The sequence below is a fragment of the Molothrus aeneus genome, chromosome 28 (genome assembly GCF_037042795.1).
Source record: "Molothrus aeneus isolate 106 chromosome 28, BPBGC_Maene_1.0, whole genome shotgun sequence".
NCBI lineage: Eukaryota > Metazoa > Chordata > Aves > Passeriformes > Icteridae > Molothrus > Molothrus aeneus.
Window position 1 is genome coordinate 3,810,589 of NC_089673.1, and position 15,695 is coordinate 3,826,283.

The 15,695-nt window shown below is 57.4% G+C and overlaps 4 protein-coding genes across 4 annotated transcripts; 2 read left to right on the plus strand and 2 right to left on the minus strand.

Annotated features, from left to right (window-relative positions):
* Positions 1–1,990: 1,990 nt before the first annotated feature.
* AARSD1 (alanyl-tRNA synthetase domain containing 1) lies at positions 1,991–6,355 on the minus strand. Its single transcript, XM_066566799.1, has 12 exons — positions 6,231–6,355; positions 6,035–6,157; positions 5,803–5,962; positions 5,319–5,376; positions 4,828–4,984; positions 4,627–4,743; positions 3,886–4,016; positions 3,646–3,712; positions 3,367–3,458; positions 2,901–2,955; positions 2,358–2,452; positions 1,991–2,213 (listed from the first exon to the last, which is right to left on the minus strand). Exons 1-12 carry the CDS (start codon positions 6,267–6,269, stop codon positions 2,078–2,080), a joined length of 1,230 nt encoding a protein of 409 aa, XP_066422896.1. The 5' UTR covers positions 6,270–6,355; the 3' UTR covers positions 1,991–2,077.
* Positions 6,356–6,462: 107 nt separating this feature from the next.
* On the minus strand, positions 6,463–8,596 carry PTGES3L (prostaglandin E synthase 3 like). The gene is made up of 7 exons (XM_066566800.1): positions 8,485–8,596; positions 7,981–8,094; positions 7,774–7,840; positions 7,493–7,591; positions 7,052–7,141; positions 6,894–6,947; positions 6,463–6,673 (listed from the first exon to the last, which is right to left on the minus strand). Exons 1-7 carry the CDS (start codon positions 8,490–8,492, stop codon positions 6,665–6,667), a joined length of 441 nt encoding a protein of 146 aa, XP_066422897.1. The 5' UTR covers positions 8,493–8,596; the 3' UTR covers positions 6,463–6,664.
* An 89-nt stretch (positions 8,597–8,685) lies between these two features.
* RUNDC1 (RUN domain containing 1) lies at positions 8,686–12,770 on the plus strand. The gene is made up of 5 exons (XM_066566848.1): positions 8,686–9,056; positions 9,597–9,755; positions 10,218–10,416; positions 10,682–10,771; positions 11,305–12,770. Exons 1-5 carry the CDS (start codon positions 8,727–8,729, stop codon positions 12,168–12,170), a joined length of 1,644 nt encoding a protein of 547 aa, XP_066422945.1. The 5' UTR covers positions 8,686–8,726; the 3' UTR covers positions 12,171–12,770.
* A 536-nt stretch (positions 12,771–13,306) lies between these two features.
* RPL27 (ribosomal protein L27) lies at positions 13,307–15,329 on the plus strand. Its single transcript, XM_066566933.1, has 5 exons — positions 13,307–13,392; positions 13,492–13,574; positions 13,722–13,891; positions 14,421–14,531; positions 15,239–15,329. The coding sequence occupies exons 2-5, from the start codon at positions 13,494–13,496 to the stop codon at positions 15,285–15,287; spliced, it is 411 nt and encodes a 136-aa protein (XP_066423030.1). The 5' UTR covers positions 13,307–13,392; positions 13,492–13,493; the 3' UTR covers positions 15,288–15,329.
* Positions 15,330–15,695: the final 366 nt, after the last annotated feature.

Consider the following 15,695-nt stretch of genomic DNA (forward strand, 5'->3'; position numbering starts at 1 on the left):
TGGGTGCACCTCAGCCACTGGTTCTGCACTGGGAGCAGGCCGTGGAGGCTGGGCCGGTGGTGCTGCTGGGTGGCTCCCACAACACGGACCCACAGTGCCAGTGCCGCTGGGCTGGGCTGGCTGGTGGCACAGAGAGAGAGCCCTGCATAGCCACGACTCCCCTGCTGTCCCTCCTGCACCCACAGCTGGGGGGCATCTGCCCAGGACCCAGCAGCAGCAGCGAGAAGTCCTGCACTCCCTTGCAGCTCGTGGGGACAGACCACCTTGTGCTGCAGGGCTGGGGACAGCGCCACTGGCAGCAGGGCTGTCACCTCAGCGAGTCTGGGGTCTGCTGAAGGGGCAGCTCTGTCACAGGAATGGACAGACTGACATGGAGTTCAAGTGCCAGTGTGGGTGAGGGACCCCCAGCCCTGGGACGTTTGGTGCTCACCCCTGTGATCAGTGTGGGGGGCATACATGCATGGCATGGAGCTGTGCACATATGGGGTGGCTGGGGCTGGGCACAGGAGATGTTTTATTAAAGATGAAGGTTGTTTAGCTGGAGAGTTTGAGTGTCCTACTGGCCAGCACCATGGGATGGGGGATCAGCTCCTGGATGCAGGGTTGTGCCATGGCCTGCAGATGGTAGAGGAAGGACATTTCTCCTGGAGGTTGAAGACACGTTCAAGGCACTGGAAAGGGCCCTGCCCAGTGCCCTGGGTCTTCACCTTTTGTCCTGAGCTGCAGCTGAACCCTGACAGCACAGTGGGGGCAATGAGCTGCTTTTTGTGCTGTTTATCCAAGGTTTCTGGGTGCACTTTGTGCCAGGAACAGGGACAAACTTGTGTCACCTCACTGCTTACAGAAATGAGCTCAAGTGGGGCTGTGCTGAGTCCCCAGGGTGCTGGGGACAGAACTGGCACTTTGCCATGGTGTGGGGTTGGGGTCATGCCCTTCCCACCTCAGTACCCCAGCCCAGTGCTCTCTCAGGAAGTCCTGTGGGCTGAGCCTGCTGCCCTCCAAGCTGTGCAGCTGCACAGCCCAGCTAAACCTCCTCAGGAAACATCCTCTCTCACTCTGAGATAGTCCAAAATCCACAGGGAGGTGCAGATACTTTCTTCCTGCCAGACTCTGTGTGCATGTGTAGGATCACTCCCAAAGCACCAGCCCCTGCAGCTCTGACCCCATACCCAGTTCCAGGTCTCAGTGGTGCTCCCTCTGTTCTGGTGCCATCCCAACAGCTCAGCCAAGGCTGTGGCCATGCACCAGTCACAGCAGCCATGGGTGGGAATCCAGTCTGCTGGGGCTACTCCCCTCCCCTTGTTCATGACAGATAAACTTCCTTAGGATGGAGTTTTCTTTTATTCTGTTTCTCTGTTTATTACCAACACCTGGGGTAAACCTGTCACGCCATTTCTAGCCAGAAGGGGAAGGGTAAATTCTCAAATTACCTGTTGAGCCCCGTTGTGGCTCCACAGCGCCCTTTAGTTCCTCCAGAGGAGACTGCAGCAGCTCCGGAGCCTGCCTGGGCAGGAAGGTGAACTGAGGGAACACCGGGACAGCTCTGCCTGATCCCAAGGGAGTTTACAGCTACAGCAGCTCAAGAAACTATTGATGGTCAAAAAACGACCGCTAACAACTGCACCCCACCAAGGGAAAGGACTTGGTACGTGGTGAGGAATGATCTCCTGTCTCTGGGGTACCTGCTCTCCCTTCAGGCTGCTCTCTGCCCTTGCCCAGCCCAAGGTGTCTCAGGGGACCAGCTGCCTCTTGCTTGAGCTTTCATGCCAAGCAACTCCTCCTCAGCAAGTGGCACAAAGCAAAATGGCCTAAAGTAGAGCCAGCAGGAGGCCCCCTCTGAGTTTGGGAACCCTACAAAGTGGTTAACTAAGGACTACTTTAATCCCTGCACAATTTGTCCTGAGAAATGAGCCCTTGCAGCAAAGCCTTGATGGCAGATCCCCTCCCCATTTCCATGAGCAGCCCACGCAGAACATGTGCACACCAGCTGTTGGTTTCAGGTCTTTATTCTCTGGTAGAGAAGCTTGTGGAGCCTAAGCAAACACATATAAGACAAACCTACTTTGAGAATTGTCTCTTATGCTCCAGGGTTTTGATTGCTAATGAATTCCTGGAGCAGAGCTTGCACTTCTCCTCGCCGGCTCATCTTGGCTGCCTTGCCCTGGAAGCGGCCGCGCTTCCCAGCTCCTTTCCCTCCCAGCAGCTCTGCCACCCTGCAGCAGCAACAGCACAGGCTGGAGCCCAGGCTGCTGCAGACAGCACACACAGATCCCTGCCTGGATCACACTGTGCAGCTGCTCATCATGTCTACAATGTCAGAATTCTTACTCAGAATTAAACAAATCACAAAACGTTACCTGGGACCTAAATTTTCGACTGCTTCAACAGGTCCAGCTAAAAGGAAGAGTCCTGCTTCTTTTTCATCTCCCACAGTCAGGAATAGCAGGGTTTCCTGTGGACAGAGATGGGCCTTACTCCAGATAAATCAGTGCTTTCCACACTGGCCACAGGACACAAACACCCAACTGACAATTCAGAAGTCTGTGTGCATTACTGAGACTGACACTGCTTAGGGTATCCCAAATTAAAAGGATGCAGCTGAACTAGGTGATTGTGACTGAAACTTGCTGCTCTTTCTATTCTACTCCTACCTAATCCTATCCTAACCTATTTCAGCCAGTGAGCCTCTGTACAGCTCTTGGGGGCTCTTCTCCAGTGCTCTCAATTCTCACTGCCCTGCAGACTGAGGCTGCTGGGCACAGGTAACCTCAGGTACCTGTCAAAGGAACCAGATCTGCAGATCATGACTGTGTCAGGAACAGCAGCCTGGCCAGCCCCTGTCTCTGTAAAACTGGGGGGGGAAACCAGGGGTGTCAGTTTAGGCTTCATCAGTGACTCACCTCTGTCCCAATCTCATTAGCGATGATGTTCATAAATTCAGAATCACCCTCTTTCCTGTACGGATGGATAAAAAAAAACACTTCAGAAAGAAGCAAAACCCCCTCTAGAGTACAAAATCTCAATCAGAAACCAAGTGCCTGATCAGGGATTTGCTCTTATTTGTCTATAGATGTATATCCTCGCTGGGCACTGCTGTGGACACTTTAGGAATTATGCAAGTGTTATCTTTAAGAAATAGAGCTCCCTGGTTTTAAATACTTGAAAATATCAAGTGCAAAGGGAATTAGATGGACACAGCAATTTCTCAGCTACAGCACCAGAAGAATTTAGTGACTGAATTACAGATTCCTTTAATTACACAACTTTGCAGCAGGCCAAGGCACTTTAATATTCTATTTCCTTTGTTTAAAGTGCCATAAAACCTGTGGGATACTGTTGGCCCCTCTTCCCTGAGCTCCCCCATACCTGTGCAATACAAAGAGCTGCTTTGGAGCAGGTTTGCTCTTGAAGTCCCGGGCTATCAAAACAGCAATGTCTCTAAGCAGGTTCAGGTTATTCTGAAAGAGAAGAAAATTAACTGTACTGCAGCTGGAGAAGCCAGTGTGAACACAGTGGTGTTCCCAGAGGTTTGAGCACTTTTCAGAAAATCCACAAAAACTGAAGCCAATGATTTGACTCCCAGTTACCACAACTAATGGTCTACAGGAAATAGAGACAACCCACGTTTCCCAGCCATTCTTGTACCTTCTGGAGCAGTTTCACAGAGCTCTGCAGTCTCTTCACAGCCTCTACGTGCTCACCTGGTCCATTTCTGAAAGAAATGGGAGACTTTGGATCACTACTCTGAAGGACAGAGGAAGGATTTCCTAAAGGAGCAAAATAGACAACATCACACACAGCCCCACAACCTGTACCCTGAGGCTTATGTGGTATCTCTCAGGAGGAGGGGTGAAGATGAAATAACAAAAGTGGAAAGGGGATTACTTGAGCAGGGAGGTTAGAGCCTTCTCAGTACTGTGACTTTGTTCGACTGACTTCAGCACTCTGTTTCCCACCAAGAAAACCAAGTTGGTTTTGTTCTTTTTCCCTTTTTCCACACCAAGGAGTTTAATAACCTTCAAAAGAAAATCAACCTGGTCAGAACAGCATTTTGGTAATTCACATAGGTGGTCAGTTCCTGTCAGATTATGCCCTGTGGTGAATTTTGACTCTCTGCTAGCAAAAATAAATTGATTAAAATCAGCCATAAGATCAACATAAAAAAAAAAAAGGCATGGTGGTACAATGGAATTTATGCAATCTTCTAGCCATGGGATGTACTCTACAAGGAATCTGGATGTATCTGCTGGGAAACTCTAACCAATGACTGAGAAAGTACAAATACTTAAAGGCAGGTCTAGAATTTTATCACCATTTCCCTGCACAGACTTCTCATCCACGGTGAACGCTCAAAAATATCAGAGCTTTAAGCAGAGGGAACATGGCCAACAGCCCTGGCAGTGCAAAAACACCACTGCTGTACACAGGGCTGAGTTCTGCAACAAGGAAACAAAAGCACCTGTGGCACCCAGCCCGTGTGTGACCCTCCTGGGGCTCCCTCAGCCTGGGGCTCTGCCACCCCCTTCCCCATCAGCAGAGTCTGGAGCAGCCTGTGGATCCCAGGGACTCTGGCTGTACTTCATGTGGAGCGTGGCCCCCAGAGGCAGCCCAGCTGCAGCAGCCCACCTGGAGGTCACTCAGGTTGGAGACATGAGTCCCACAGCACAGGTTGGAGTCGATGCCTTCGATGTCCACCACCCGCACGGGCCCCGCGTGGTCATCGGGCAGCCCCCGGCTCCTCACCTGGCAGAGGAGAAGGGTGACAAAGCAGGGGACATCTGTGCTCAGTTATTCCATGAATAGCATCAGTTCTCCCCCACCACTCACTGTTTCAACTTCAGGGTCATCGGCAGCCAGTTCCCTCACTGTCACAGGGACCCTGTCCCGGATTTTCTCGTTCACGCTCTCCTCCAGGGCCTGGACCTGCTCTGCTGTCACCACGGGGGTGTCCAGCTCAATGACACTGCGCTGACGGCCCAGCTCCCTGCACCAAGGAAGAACAACATCTGCTGAGACCAGCTGGGAGGTGCCTTTGTGCAGCACCAGCATCCCACTGCTGGCAATGTGGACTGAAACAAAACAGACTTCCCTCCTCTCCCTATTATGTTCAAAGCACCAGGTGGAAACCAAGCACTTAAGGAGGACAAGACAGAGCAAATACTTTGTACAGCTTCTCTCCAGGTCAGTCACTTCTCCTGCAATGTCTGAGCTCAAATAAACCATCCAAATTGCTTTTGGTGTTTCAGTGCTCAGGCTCTGTGCAGGGTAGCATGGTGGCACGTGCCAAATGGGTCAAAAGGAACCTTTATCCTGCTCACCATGAAGTTGTCTTGAATCCAAACATCTGTTCTGCAACGGCACTGATGAGATGCTGTCCTGGAAGAGATGTGCAAGCACTAGCTCTGAGTGCCACTGGCATTTTCAGTCAGGCCGTGTCTTTCCTGTTGACATTCTCCACAACAGGCGAGTGCTGGGTGCTGAGAGGCTCCTGCCAGAGCTCAGCAGCAGCAAGGAGAAGCTCTGGCCTTGTGAGCCTCAGCTCCCAGTACTGCAGCACACGCTGTGCAAAGCAGGCTGAACTTTCTCTTCCAAACCTGTTTTTGGTGCGTTTAAAAGCCAAGGAGAGCTCGCAGAGGGACATCTGCTGCCCTCAGTAATCCCGGGAACAAACTGTGCACACAGAGCTGGCGGATTTCTCCCTACCCTGACCAGGATGGGGACACGGTGTGCGCTGACCGCCCCCCCGCCCCACCGGCACGGCCCGCGGGGTGCTCCCGTGCGCTCCCCGGTACCGGCACGGACCTGAATGCTGCTGCATGTGGTCGAAGCGGCGCTCCCAGTCCAGCGACAGCAGCACTTCAGCGCCCGGTTCCAGCGCGGCCGGCACGAAATGCACGGCCTCGGGGCCCCGCCGTGTCACGCGCAGCACCGGCACGTCCCCGATGAGGCCGCGATCGTCCGGCTGCGGACACGGGACATCAGCGCCGCCGGTCCCGGCCCGGCCCCCGCCCGCCCCGCCCGGCTCGGCCCGTACCTGCCCGCCGCCCTCGGGGAAGAGGATGGTGTCCTCCAGCACCACCTGGAACCCGTGCACCGGCTCCCCGCCGCCCTCGGGCCGCAGCTCGGCCGCCCGGCACGACACCACCCTGGTGGTGAACTGAGACAGAGACGGCGGCGCCGTGAGGGCCCGCCCGAGCCTGCCCCGCGCCCCGGCCCCGGCCCGACGCTACCTGCCGGGCCCAGCTGTCCCGCTGGCACCGGAACACCATCGCGACCTTCCGGCACAAGCGAGCCGGGACCGGCGGAGGGACAGGGACAGGGAGCGGCGGTGGCGACCGCCGTGCGGCGAGCGGGCGGGGCTTGCACGGGGACGCGCGGGCGCGCTCCCGCCGGCGGCGCGCGCTGCCGGGGCCGGTGCGGGTGAGCGGCTCCCGGTGCCCGGCGCGGCACACGGCACAAGGCTGCGGCAGTTCACGTTTATTGCCCCGCGCCCCGCCAGGTTAGCCAGCTACGGGAGACCGGACCGCGGGTCGGGAGCGATGCCCGCGGCGGCGCTCGAGCTGAGGCGGCTCCGCTTCCTCGGAGAACCCTGCCCGCGCTGCTCCCCGGTGCGGGCTACCGGTGCACCGGCTGGCCTCCCGCGGCGTCCCCAGGGACCTGGGCGTCAGTCATCCTGCGGGAGGGAGGAGCGAGGTGCCAGGGACGGGGCCGACACCGGGCCGGCCCCGGTGGCAGCGGGTGGCACCAGCCGGTTGTGCCGGGGAGCGTTTCCACAGGACAGGCTGCCCGAGGGGTGCAGTGGGAGGTGCTGCCGGTGCCCCGGAGCCGGCGGAAGGCTGAGGCTGGGTTGTGCTCGGCTGGGCATCAGGAAGCAGCTGGCAGGTGGTACTTACATCCAGGTCATCCATGGCTGGTGGGGGGCCTTTTTCTGTCACCTTCTCCAGCATCTGGATGGGAAACAAACATCTGGATCCCCAAATTCCCGGCGTTCCCCCATCCCACACACCCATACGATGTGCCCCAGGATCCTGAGGCCGGTAGCCCAGCTCACCTCTGCGTACTGTTCCACCATGGCCCTCTCCACCTCCTCGTCCCCTTCCCAATCTCGCCAGTTGTCAAAGTCCACGGAGAGCCAGGCTGGCTGTGGGCACAGAGAGCATCCCCTGAGCGGGGGAGCAGCACTGCAGGGACCTGCAGCCCAGGGGCAGCTCCTGCACAGGTGAAGGGCAAGGGCAGGAAGCAGGAGTGTCCCTTTGCCTGAAGGCATTGGTCCTGGTCCTGAGTGAGTCAAGGAAAAGGGATGCCACGTCCTTCCTGGAGGGCAGATGTCTGTGGGCTAGTGGTGATTATCAGGTAGGGCTTTTTTGGAGCTGTGTCTTGGGATCCCCTGTGGAAGCCTCTGTGTGTGTCCTGGGGGCAGGTTGGTTCCTAGGAGCCACGAGGTGCTGCGCGGGGATAGCACATGCACTGAGGCACCAGGCACCACACACACCTTGATGTTCTCCTTGGTGATGCGCGGCCAGGCCACTTTCTCCTTCCACTTCCTCATAAAGCACGTGATGGAGCGGTCAGAGCGCTTCTCCCGTGAGTCCTGCCAAGAGATTGGGGTGCCTCAGGGTCTGCCAGGCTCCTCTCTGCTCAGCCCCAGGGCTGGGGCTCTCAGGATGGGCAGTATTCAGTGTTAAGCAGTGTTGCTCAAGACTGCACAGATTGGCTCTGACTCTGAGCCTGACAGAGACTGTCAGAGAACAGTTCGTTGGTGGGAAACCTCACCTTGGAGTTGACTCTGGCATACAGGTCGATCTCGTTGTAGAACTCCACACCGTCTGCATTTTTGCAACTGCCAAAACATTTTAACAACCGGGCTTAGGAGAGAGCTGAGGCCACGCGTGCTCTCCTCTCACGGAGTCCTCCTGCTCCCCTGAACCACCCCCAGAGCAGAGCAGATCCGTGTCGGTGGGCAGGGCAGCGGCAGCTCACCTGAACACCAGCCGGTGGTCCTCGATGACCACCTTCACGTCCGTGCTGTCCTCCACACAGAACTCCAGGTACACGTACCGGGGCCGGTCGTACCACAGCGTCTTTGCCGGTTGCCTTGGGGAAGAGCAGAGCAGCAGGTATCACCATCACCAGCGGGCATTTCCCGGTGCCCAGCAGAGCTCGGCAGGACCCGCGGGCGATGAAAGGGCCCCGGACACCGGCTCTGCCTATGCCGAGCCCCGGGACGGGCAGAGGGAGCCGGGCGGGTGCCGACCGGGCGGTGGGAGGGGACACCGGCCCCGTGACTCTCCCCGCTGCCGTCCCACACGCCCCTGGCTGGTGGGTCCGCGGGGCCCGGCCCGCCTGTGTCCGCTCCCCTCCGCCTGGCCCGGCGCCGCTCCCCGCTGCTCCAGGTCGGAGGCTCCTGCCAGGCGCTGCCTCTACCGGGCACCGGGCGCTTTGCGCGGGTTCCGTGCGCTGCCTGTCCCGTCCGGCGGTGCTCACCTCGCCATGGCGGTGCCGACCCCGCCCCGCGCTATTTCGGGCCGGGGGCGCGGCTGCCGGACCGGGCAGGCCAGGCCGGGCCCGGGGCAGCCAACCCGCGGCCCCGTCACCGCCCCCGCTCCCCCCGGTGCGCGCCCCCGGGGCCGCCGCCGCCGCCGCCGCGAGGGGGCGCGCTCGCCCCGCCCGCTCCCGCCCCTCAGCGCCAAGATGGCGGCGGCGTCACGGCGCCGGTAGCGGCGGCTATGGAGGGAGAGAGCGGCTCGCTGGGCCCCGGCGAGCGCTGGGCGCCGGTGGGCGCCGTGTCGGCGGAGGAGGACGAGGATGAGGAGGACGAAGAGGCGGCGGGTACCGGGGGAGATTCGGCGGAGTCGGTGCCGCGGCTGCGGGCCGAGCGGCGCCGTCTGCACGGGGCGCTGCTGGCGCTCGCCTCGCACTTCGCTCAGGTGCAGTTCCGGCTGCGGCAGGTGGCCCGGGCCGGCCCGGCCGAGCAGCAGCGCCTGCTCCGCGACCTCGAGGACTTCGCCTTCCGCGGCTGCCCCGCGCCGCTGCCGCACGGTCTCGGCGCCGCTCCGGTGAGTGCAGCCTTTGCTGGGCAGAGCCCCGGGGTCGGTGTGTGGGTTTAACCCCGCCTGAAGCGCATTAGCGGCGGCTGCGGTCCCGCTGCCGGGAGCGGCTCGGCGGCTGCGCTGCCCGCGGTGCTCGGGTTTGCACGGAGCTCGCAGGCGCTTGGGGACTCGGAGCCAGCTCGCAGGGATGTGCCTTAGAGCCCTGAGCGGTGTGTCACCGCTCCACGCCCTGCTACAGCACGGCTGACTCACAGGATCTGTGTGTGATGTGTACGTGTTATTTGGCCTCTTTCTTCCTGGATCCTGGCCTTGTGGGACGCGACGTGGGTGCAAGTGGTCTGGAGAGGTGCTTCTCCTCCCTTATAGATGAGGTGATGTAGCCGGTGCCTCTGCTTGGTGCTCACATTTCTCCCTCAGACTGGTTTGCAGTGCTGACTAGTGAAGTACGTGAGCTGCAGGAGATACTCCTCACATCATAATCCTGTTCTCTGTGCCTTGGGTATGACAATAACCCTTCAATATTATTTACTGATAACTTTTTTCCAGGGTGAGCGAGAGAAGCAGGAGCAAATTGAGGTCCAGAAAGAGAAGCAGAGAGAGCTGATCCTGCAGCTCAAGACACAGCTGGATGACCTTGAGACCTTTGCTTACCAAGAGGGCAGCTATGATTCCCTGCCACAGTCTGTGGTTATGGAAAGACAACGGGTAAGGCTCAGAGATCCTCCTGCTGTATTTCCCAGCCTTTCTGAGTGTCTTCCATACTGCAGGCAATCATCAGTCTGTATTTCTCACCAGCTATATAGTGTCAGGAGTTTGTCTACACGTGTGAACCTGTCATGTGTCTTTTGCAGTTATTTCTGTGCAGTAAAGGTGTCCTGTTTCTGAGGGAACCTCTGGGAAAGGAGTTATTTTTTTCCTGAAGAATTGAAGTTGTTTTAAACCCAGTGCTGCCCCTCCTTGTTCTGTGCAATCCCTCCAAAGTGCAAGTTTGCTCCAGCCCAGCACTCTGTGCCTCTATGTTAAACATGAATCATTACCCTTCAGAGCTGGATCAGCTTCTCCCCTCTTATTGATGTAAAAATTCATTTGATGTAAAAAATTATTTGAGAAAGCTCCCAGGCAGCAGTGCCACATGGTGAAATTGCATCGCTCCCTTGTCTTTTGCAGATGATTATAAATGAGTTGATAAAGAAGCTGGACATGGACTTGAGTGAAGATTTTGCAACGCTCTCTCCAGAGGAGCTGCGGCAGAGGGTGGATGCTGCCATAGCACAGATTGTGAATCCAGCCAGGGTGAAGGAGCAGCTGGTGGAACAGCTGAAGACCCAGATAAGGGACCTCGAAATGTTCATCAACTTCATTCAGGGTCAGTGAGTTTTTTAATGAGCAGACTGAACTCCTTTGGAATTCCCTGACGTAGTCATGAGGAGGAAAGTCACAGATGTCAGGAGATGCAGGAACAGCTTCTGGGTCAGAGGAAAGTACAAATATCTCTAAACTGACAGCGAGTAAAAGTATTGATAGAGTGACAAAAGAGATTTAGAGGGGTCTGAGGAATGTTGACCTTAATACTTGGGATTTGCAGCTGAAATTCACAAATGTGAAATAATGATATGAAATCCTTTTTGTAGATGAAGTTGGAAGCTCTGGCAAGGTAGAAGATGGCCACTGTGACTGTGGAGGCTCCTACAAACCCAGCACCCGGCCTCCTGGGAACAGAGGTGGGCACTGCTGGGCTCAGCACTGTCAGCAAAGCTCCAGCTCCTCCCTGGAGCTTTGATGAGCACGAAGCAGTCGCTGTCTGCTTTTTCCTGGCAGCTGGTTTCTATGCTTTGGCACTCCCTCTGCTGAAAGCCTGTGTCCTGTTCCTTTACCCTCCTTCCATGGGATCCCCAGAGTAGTCACAGAGACTGAGTAAGTGGCATGGAGGGTGGGCTCAGTCCTCAGTGGGGATCAGGAAGAGACTGCAGATACTTAGTGCAAAACACACTCTAGTTTGTGCTCTTCAGGCTCTGAGCTCTGTGAGCAGGTACAGTGAGCTGGGAGGGATCCAGCATTTTTTAGAGTTTGAGACCTCCCTACTTATCCCTTGAACCAGCTGGAAGTACAGTAATACAGCATGAGGCATCTGCTGCTACTCAGAATGCTAACCTGAAGGGATTTTCAGATATTTGCACTCCCTTTGTGTGTATGAACAAGCAGAGTTGTTGACTCCCTAACGAGAATATGTTTTTCTCTTTTCTAACCCGGTCAGTGAACCCAGAAGATGCCAGAAGGATGCAAGAAACGGGCCTGCAGCTCATGCGCCGCGTGCTGGCCGTGCTGCAGATCTTTGCTGTCAGCCAGTTTGGCTGTGCCACGGGTCAGATCCCTCGCACCCTCTGGCAGAAGGACCAAGACAACCAGGACTTCTCCCCCTTAATAGAGAAACTGGAGTTGTCAGTGGAGCGGGTGAGGCAGCTAGCCCTGAAACACCAGCAGGCAGAGCACGTTATCTGCTCCTCTGAGCTGCAGGACGTTCCCCTGGGCGGCAGAGACGAGCTGACCCTGGCTGTGCGCAGGGAGCTGACCCTGGCCCTGCGGGACCTGCTGGCCCACGGGCTCTATGCCTCCTCCCCGGGCATGAGCCTGGTGCTGGCCCCCATCGCCTGCTTGATCCCCGCCTTCACTCCCTCACCGCAGACCATGCACCCCTGGGAACTCTTTGTCAAGTACTACAAGGCCAAGAACGGACGAGCCTTCGTGGAATCCCCGGCTCGCAAGCTGTCCCAGTCCTTCGCCTTGCCCGTGACGGGAGCAGTGGTGGCCACCCCCAAGCAGAGCCTGCTGGCAGCCATCCACACGGTGCTCACGGAGCACGGCCCCTTCAAGCGCAGCGCGGACTCGGAGCTGAAGGCGCTGGTGTGCATGGCGCTCAACGAGCAGCGCCTGGTCTCGTGGCTCAACCTCATCTGCAAGTCTGGAGCTCTGGTTCAGTCTCACTACCAGCCCTGGAGCTACATGGCCAACACCGGCTTCGAAAGCGCCCTCACCCTCCTCAGCCGCCTGAGCAACCTGAAGTTCAACCTCCCGGTTGACCTGGCTGTTCGGCAGCTGAAAAACATCAAAGATGCGTTTTGATGTGTTTTTATTGCCGTTCATCCATTTTTCCACTGGTAGGCAGCTGTTGGGCTCAAGAAGCCTGGCTTTTGTAAGACCAAGTTTGTCTCTTTGGTATTTGCTTTTAGGGAAATCTTAGGGTCTCGTGTTGTTGGCAGTGTGTTGTCTGCTGGAGGCCGCAGGTTGGGCAGCAGCACCTCACCCTGCCCACTCCCTGCTGCTCTCAGGCCAAACTGCCCTGCCCAGTGGCCACTGACAGTTCAGGGGTTGGGGACAGAGGCCTGGCCACAGGGACTGCCCGTGGGATGTGCAGTGACCCCTTTGTGGTTGTTTCTCGCAGTCTGCTCTACACCTTGCACACACAGGATCCCTCAGGGAGGAGGGAGCTGGCAGGGTTTGAGGCACCTTGGGGGCTGTCTGACCTCCCCCGGTAGGAGAAGATGAGGGCCGGGCCAGAGGTGCCCGGGGGCTCCTCCAGCGGCTCTGCAGTCTGTGTCCCTTGGGCTGCGGGGGCGCTTTGTCCAACGGACCCAGCTCCTTGTTCCAGGCTTTTGTAGGGCATCAGCGCCGTCTGCTGTCCCTCGGGGTATAATAAATACCGCTGTACTACCTGTGAGCTGAGCTCGCTGCTGTCCCGTGTGCTCTGTCCGTTACCGGGCATGGGAGGGGGCGGGCGAGGTGGGCACCGGCACCGCCGGGGCAGGGGGGACGGGGGAAGCGGACACCGGCACCGCCGGGGCGGAGGTGGCTGAGGCGGGCACCGGGGGAATGGGGGAAGCGGACACCGGCACCGCCGGAGTGGGGATGGCTGAGGCGGACACCGGCACCGCCGTGCCTAGGGGGACGGGGGAAGCGGACACCGGCACCGCCGGGGCGGGGGTGGCTGAGGCGAACCCGGCACCGCCGGAGTGGGGATGGCTGAGGCGGACACCGGCACCGCCGTGCCTAGGGGGACGGGGGAAGCGGACACCGGCACCGCCGGGGCGGGGGTGGCTGAGGCGAACCCGGCACCGCCGGAGTGGGGATGGCTGAGGCGGACACCGGCACCGCCGTGCCTAGGGGGACGGGGGAAGCGGACACCGGCACCGCCGGGGCGGGGGTGGCTGAGGCGAACCCGGCACCGCCGCTCGGTGCCGGCAGCAGCTCCCGGCGGCGCGGCGGAAGTGACGCGGGGTGTCCGGGTAAAACCCGGGCGCTGCCGTCCATTTCCCTTCCGGCCCAGCGCCATCGCAGCGGAGCCTCGGTGAGAGCGGGCGGGCGCGGCATCCGCCGCCATCCGCGGGGGTGGCGGCCGGGGCGAGGGTGGCGGGCTCGGTCTGACTGCCGGCTGCTGTCTCCGCAGAGATGGGGAAGTTCATGAAGCCGGGCAAGGTGGTGCTGGTGCTGGCCGGCCGCTACTCGGGGCGTAAGGCCGTGATCGTGAAGGTGAGCGTGGGGCCGGGACGAGCGGGAGACCGGCGGGCGGCACGGGCATGGGTCCTGCGGGGCCCACGGGGCCGTGGCTCCTCGGTGCCACCTCCGGGACCGCGGCCCCTCGGTGCGATCGCCGCCGCCGCGGCCCATTTGTTTCAGAACATTGACGATGGCACCTCGGACCGGCCGTACAGCCATGCCTTGGTGGCCGGCATCGACCGCTACCCGCGTAAGGTGACTGCTGCCATGGGCAAGAAAAAGATTGCTAAAAGGTCCAAGATCAAGTCCTTCGTGAAGGTTTACAACTACAACCACCTGATGCCCACCCGGTGAGTGCTGCTACCGGCTGCTTTCGTGGTTCTTGTGTTTTCTTCTGAACACCGAGAGTTACCAGGGCTGTTAATGCCGTGGTTGAATGAATGTGAGGCTCAGGCTCTGCAAAAATGTAGCTGGGGTCTGAGGCTGAGTGGAAATATTAATGAGCTTTTGGGATGACACAGCTGGCTCTTATTTCAGCCACACTGATCTTCCCTTTGCTCAGAAGGTGTCAGGTGAGCAGTTTGAGACAGCTGTGGGGGTCTGGAGCTGGCAGAGCAGTTTCTTACTGTGCCTCAGGGCTGTCAGAGCGACTCCCAGGCACCACATGGAACAGAGCTGCATATCCCTCAGAAAGGGTATGGCTCCTTTATAGGCTGAACTGAGACTGCTTTGATGGTTTGGTTATTCCTGAGCTGAGGAGACTTTAGGAGCTGTAACTCCTAAAGTAATTCTCCTATAATTCTGGACATTAGAATGTGCTTGGTTTTCAGCCCTGTGCCAGGTACTCTGCTCCTTTTGAACTGTTCTGCTCTCTGCCAGGTATTCTGTGGATATTCCCCTGGACAAAACAGTGGTCAACAAGGACGTGTTCAGGGATCCCGCTCTGAAACGCAAAGCAAGGCGTGAAGCCAAGGTGAAATTTGAGGAGAGGTGAGTTGGGAGTTTGTCTCTTCAGTGTTGTTTGTGCTATTACAGGTGTGAGGGGTCAGTGTCACTGTGCTGCAGTCTGTGCATTTCCAAGTTGGCACTTCCACCCTGGCTTCTTTGCAGGAGTGTTTGTTGAGCGTTTTCTTCTCACCTGTGTGTGTGTGTGCACCATCGTGCCAGCACCTGTGGGGCCTTTCAGGTGCCACAGGATGATCTGACAAGGTGCTGCCAGTTCATTCTCTCTCTTATCACTGGGCTGGGCGGGCCAGGGCAGTGCTGATGCTTTGTGTGGGAGTGCTTGTGTTCCTGCTCTTTCTTGATGGGTTTCTGTTCAGAAGCTCCTTCAGAGGAAGGAGCTGTGTGGCCTCAGTGGGACACAGTGTCTCAGGCAGCCCCTGAGCTGTTCTCCAAGGGCATCTCCCCCTGCCACACGAGGTGTCCAGTGGGATGGCCGTGTCCTGTGCTTGTACCTGTTGGGGTGGAAACTGCCACAGTACAGGTGTCTTTAAATTTGGAACCTGGCACTTCCTTCCCTTGGTATTTCAATATTTAAAGTGGGTTTAGTTGTAGCCCAGACCATAGAGATGAGGTGAATTACCTCTGGGTGAATTAGGTGCTACATTCTGTCTGTCTGGGACAGCTCGGGTGCAGGTTTGGTGCTGTTACCTGCTGGTACACACCCTTTATTTAACCTGTGTGTTCTCTTTCAGGTACAAAACTGGCAAGAATAAGTGGTTCTTCCAGAAGCTGCGATTCTAAGGGTGTAACGAGGTTGCATCAATAAATGTTTATTAAAAACCATGACTTTTTTGTTATTTAACAAACAAGCAGTGGCCTTTGTGGTGGGATCATGCTGCTTGCTCTGTGTCTCTTTAGAGCTGGGGAGGGAGCCATTGCAGCCCAGGGGAGCAGGGCCTGGGTCGACTTCTAAATCCAAGAGTGGGGCAGGAATGGACCAGTTAATATTTAGTAGCTGGTCCATTCAGAGTAGTTTATTTCTATATTTAGTAGCTGGTCCATTTGAAAGAGTTTATATTTAGTAGCTGGTGCGTTCAGAAGAGTTTATTCCTATATTTACTAGTTGGTCCTTTCGGAAGAGTTAATTCCTATATTTACTAGCTGGTCCTTTCGGAAGAGCTAATTTCCATATTTAGTAGCTGGTCCCTT

Excerpts from the sequence above, each read along its gene's own strand:
- PTGES3L (XM_066566800.1), bottom strand. Across the intron at positions 7,592-7,773 it reads ATGCCAGAGTCAACTCCAAG|GACTCACGGGAGAAGCGCTC; the intron begins GTGAGGTTTCCC and ends ATCTCTTGGCAG. Across the intron at positions 7,142-7,492 it reads TCACCAAGGAGAACATCAAG|CCAGCCTGGCTCTCCGTGGA; the intron begins GTGTGTGTGGTG and ends CTGTGCCCACAG.
- AARSD1 (XM_066566799.1), bottom strand. The coding sequence starts at position 6,269 with ATGGTGTTCCGGTGCCAGCGGGACAGCTGGGCCCGGCAG. Across the intron at positions 5,963-6,034 it reads TCCCCGAGGGCGGCGGGCAG|CCGGACGATCGCGGCCTCAT; the intron begins GTACGGGCCGAG and ends CCGTGTCCGCAG. Across the intron at positions 2,214-2,357 it reads GTCGAAAATTTAGGTCCCAG|GGTGGCAGAGCTGCTGGGAG; the intron begins GTAACGTTTTGT and ends TTGCTGCTGCAG.
- RPL27 (XM_066566933.1), top strand. The coding sequence starts at position 13,494 with ATGGGGAAGTTCATGAAGCCGGGCAAGGTGGTGCTGGTGCTGGCCGGC. Across the intron at positions 13,575-13,721 it reads GTAAGGCCGTGATCGTGAAG|AACATTGACGATGGCACCTC; the intron begins GTGAGCGTGGGG and ends CATTTGTTTCAG. Across the intron at positions 13,892-14,420 it reads AACCACCTGATGCCCACCCG|GTATTCTGTGGATATTCCCC; the intron begins GTGAGTGCTGCT and ends GCTCTCTGCCAG.
- RUNDC1 (XM_066566848.1), top strand. The coding sequence starts at position 8,727 with ATGGAGGGAGAGAGCGGCTCGCTGGGCCCCGGCGAGCGCTGGGCGCCG. Across the intron at positions 9,057-9,596 it reads ACGGTCTCGGCGCCGCTCCG|GGTGAGCGAGAGAAGCAGGA; the intron begins GTGAGTGCAGCC and ends ACTTTTTTCCAG. Across the intron at positions 10,417-10,681 it reads GTTCATCAACTTCATTCAGG|ATGAAGTTGGAAGCTCTGGC; the intron begins GTCAGTGAGTTT and ends TCCTTTTTGTAG.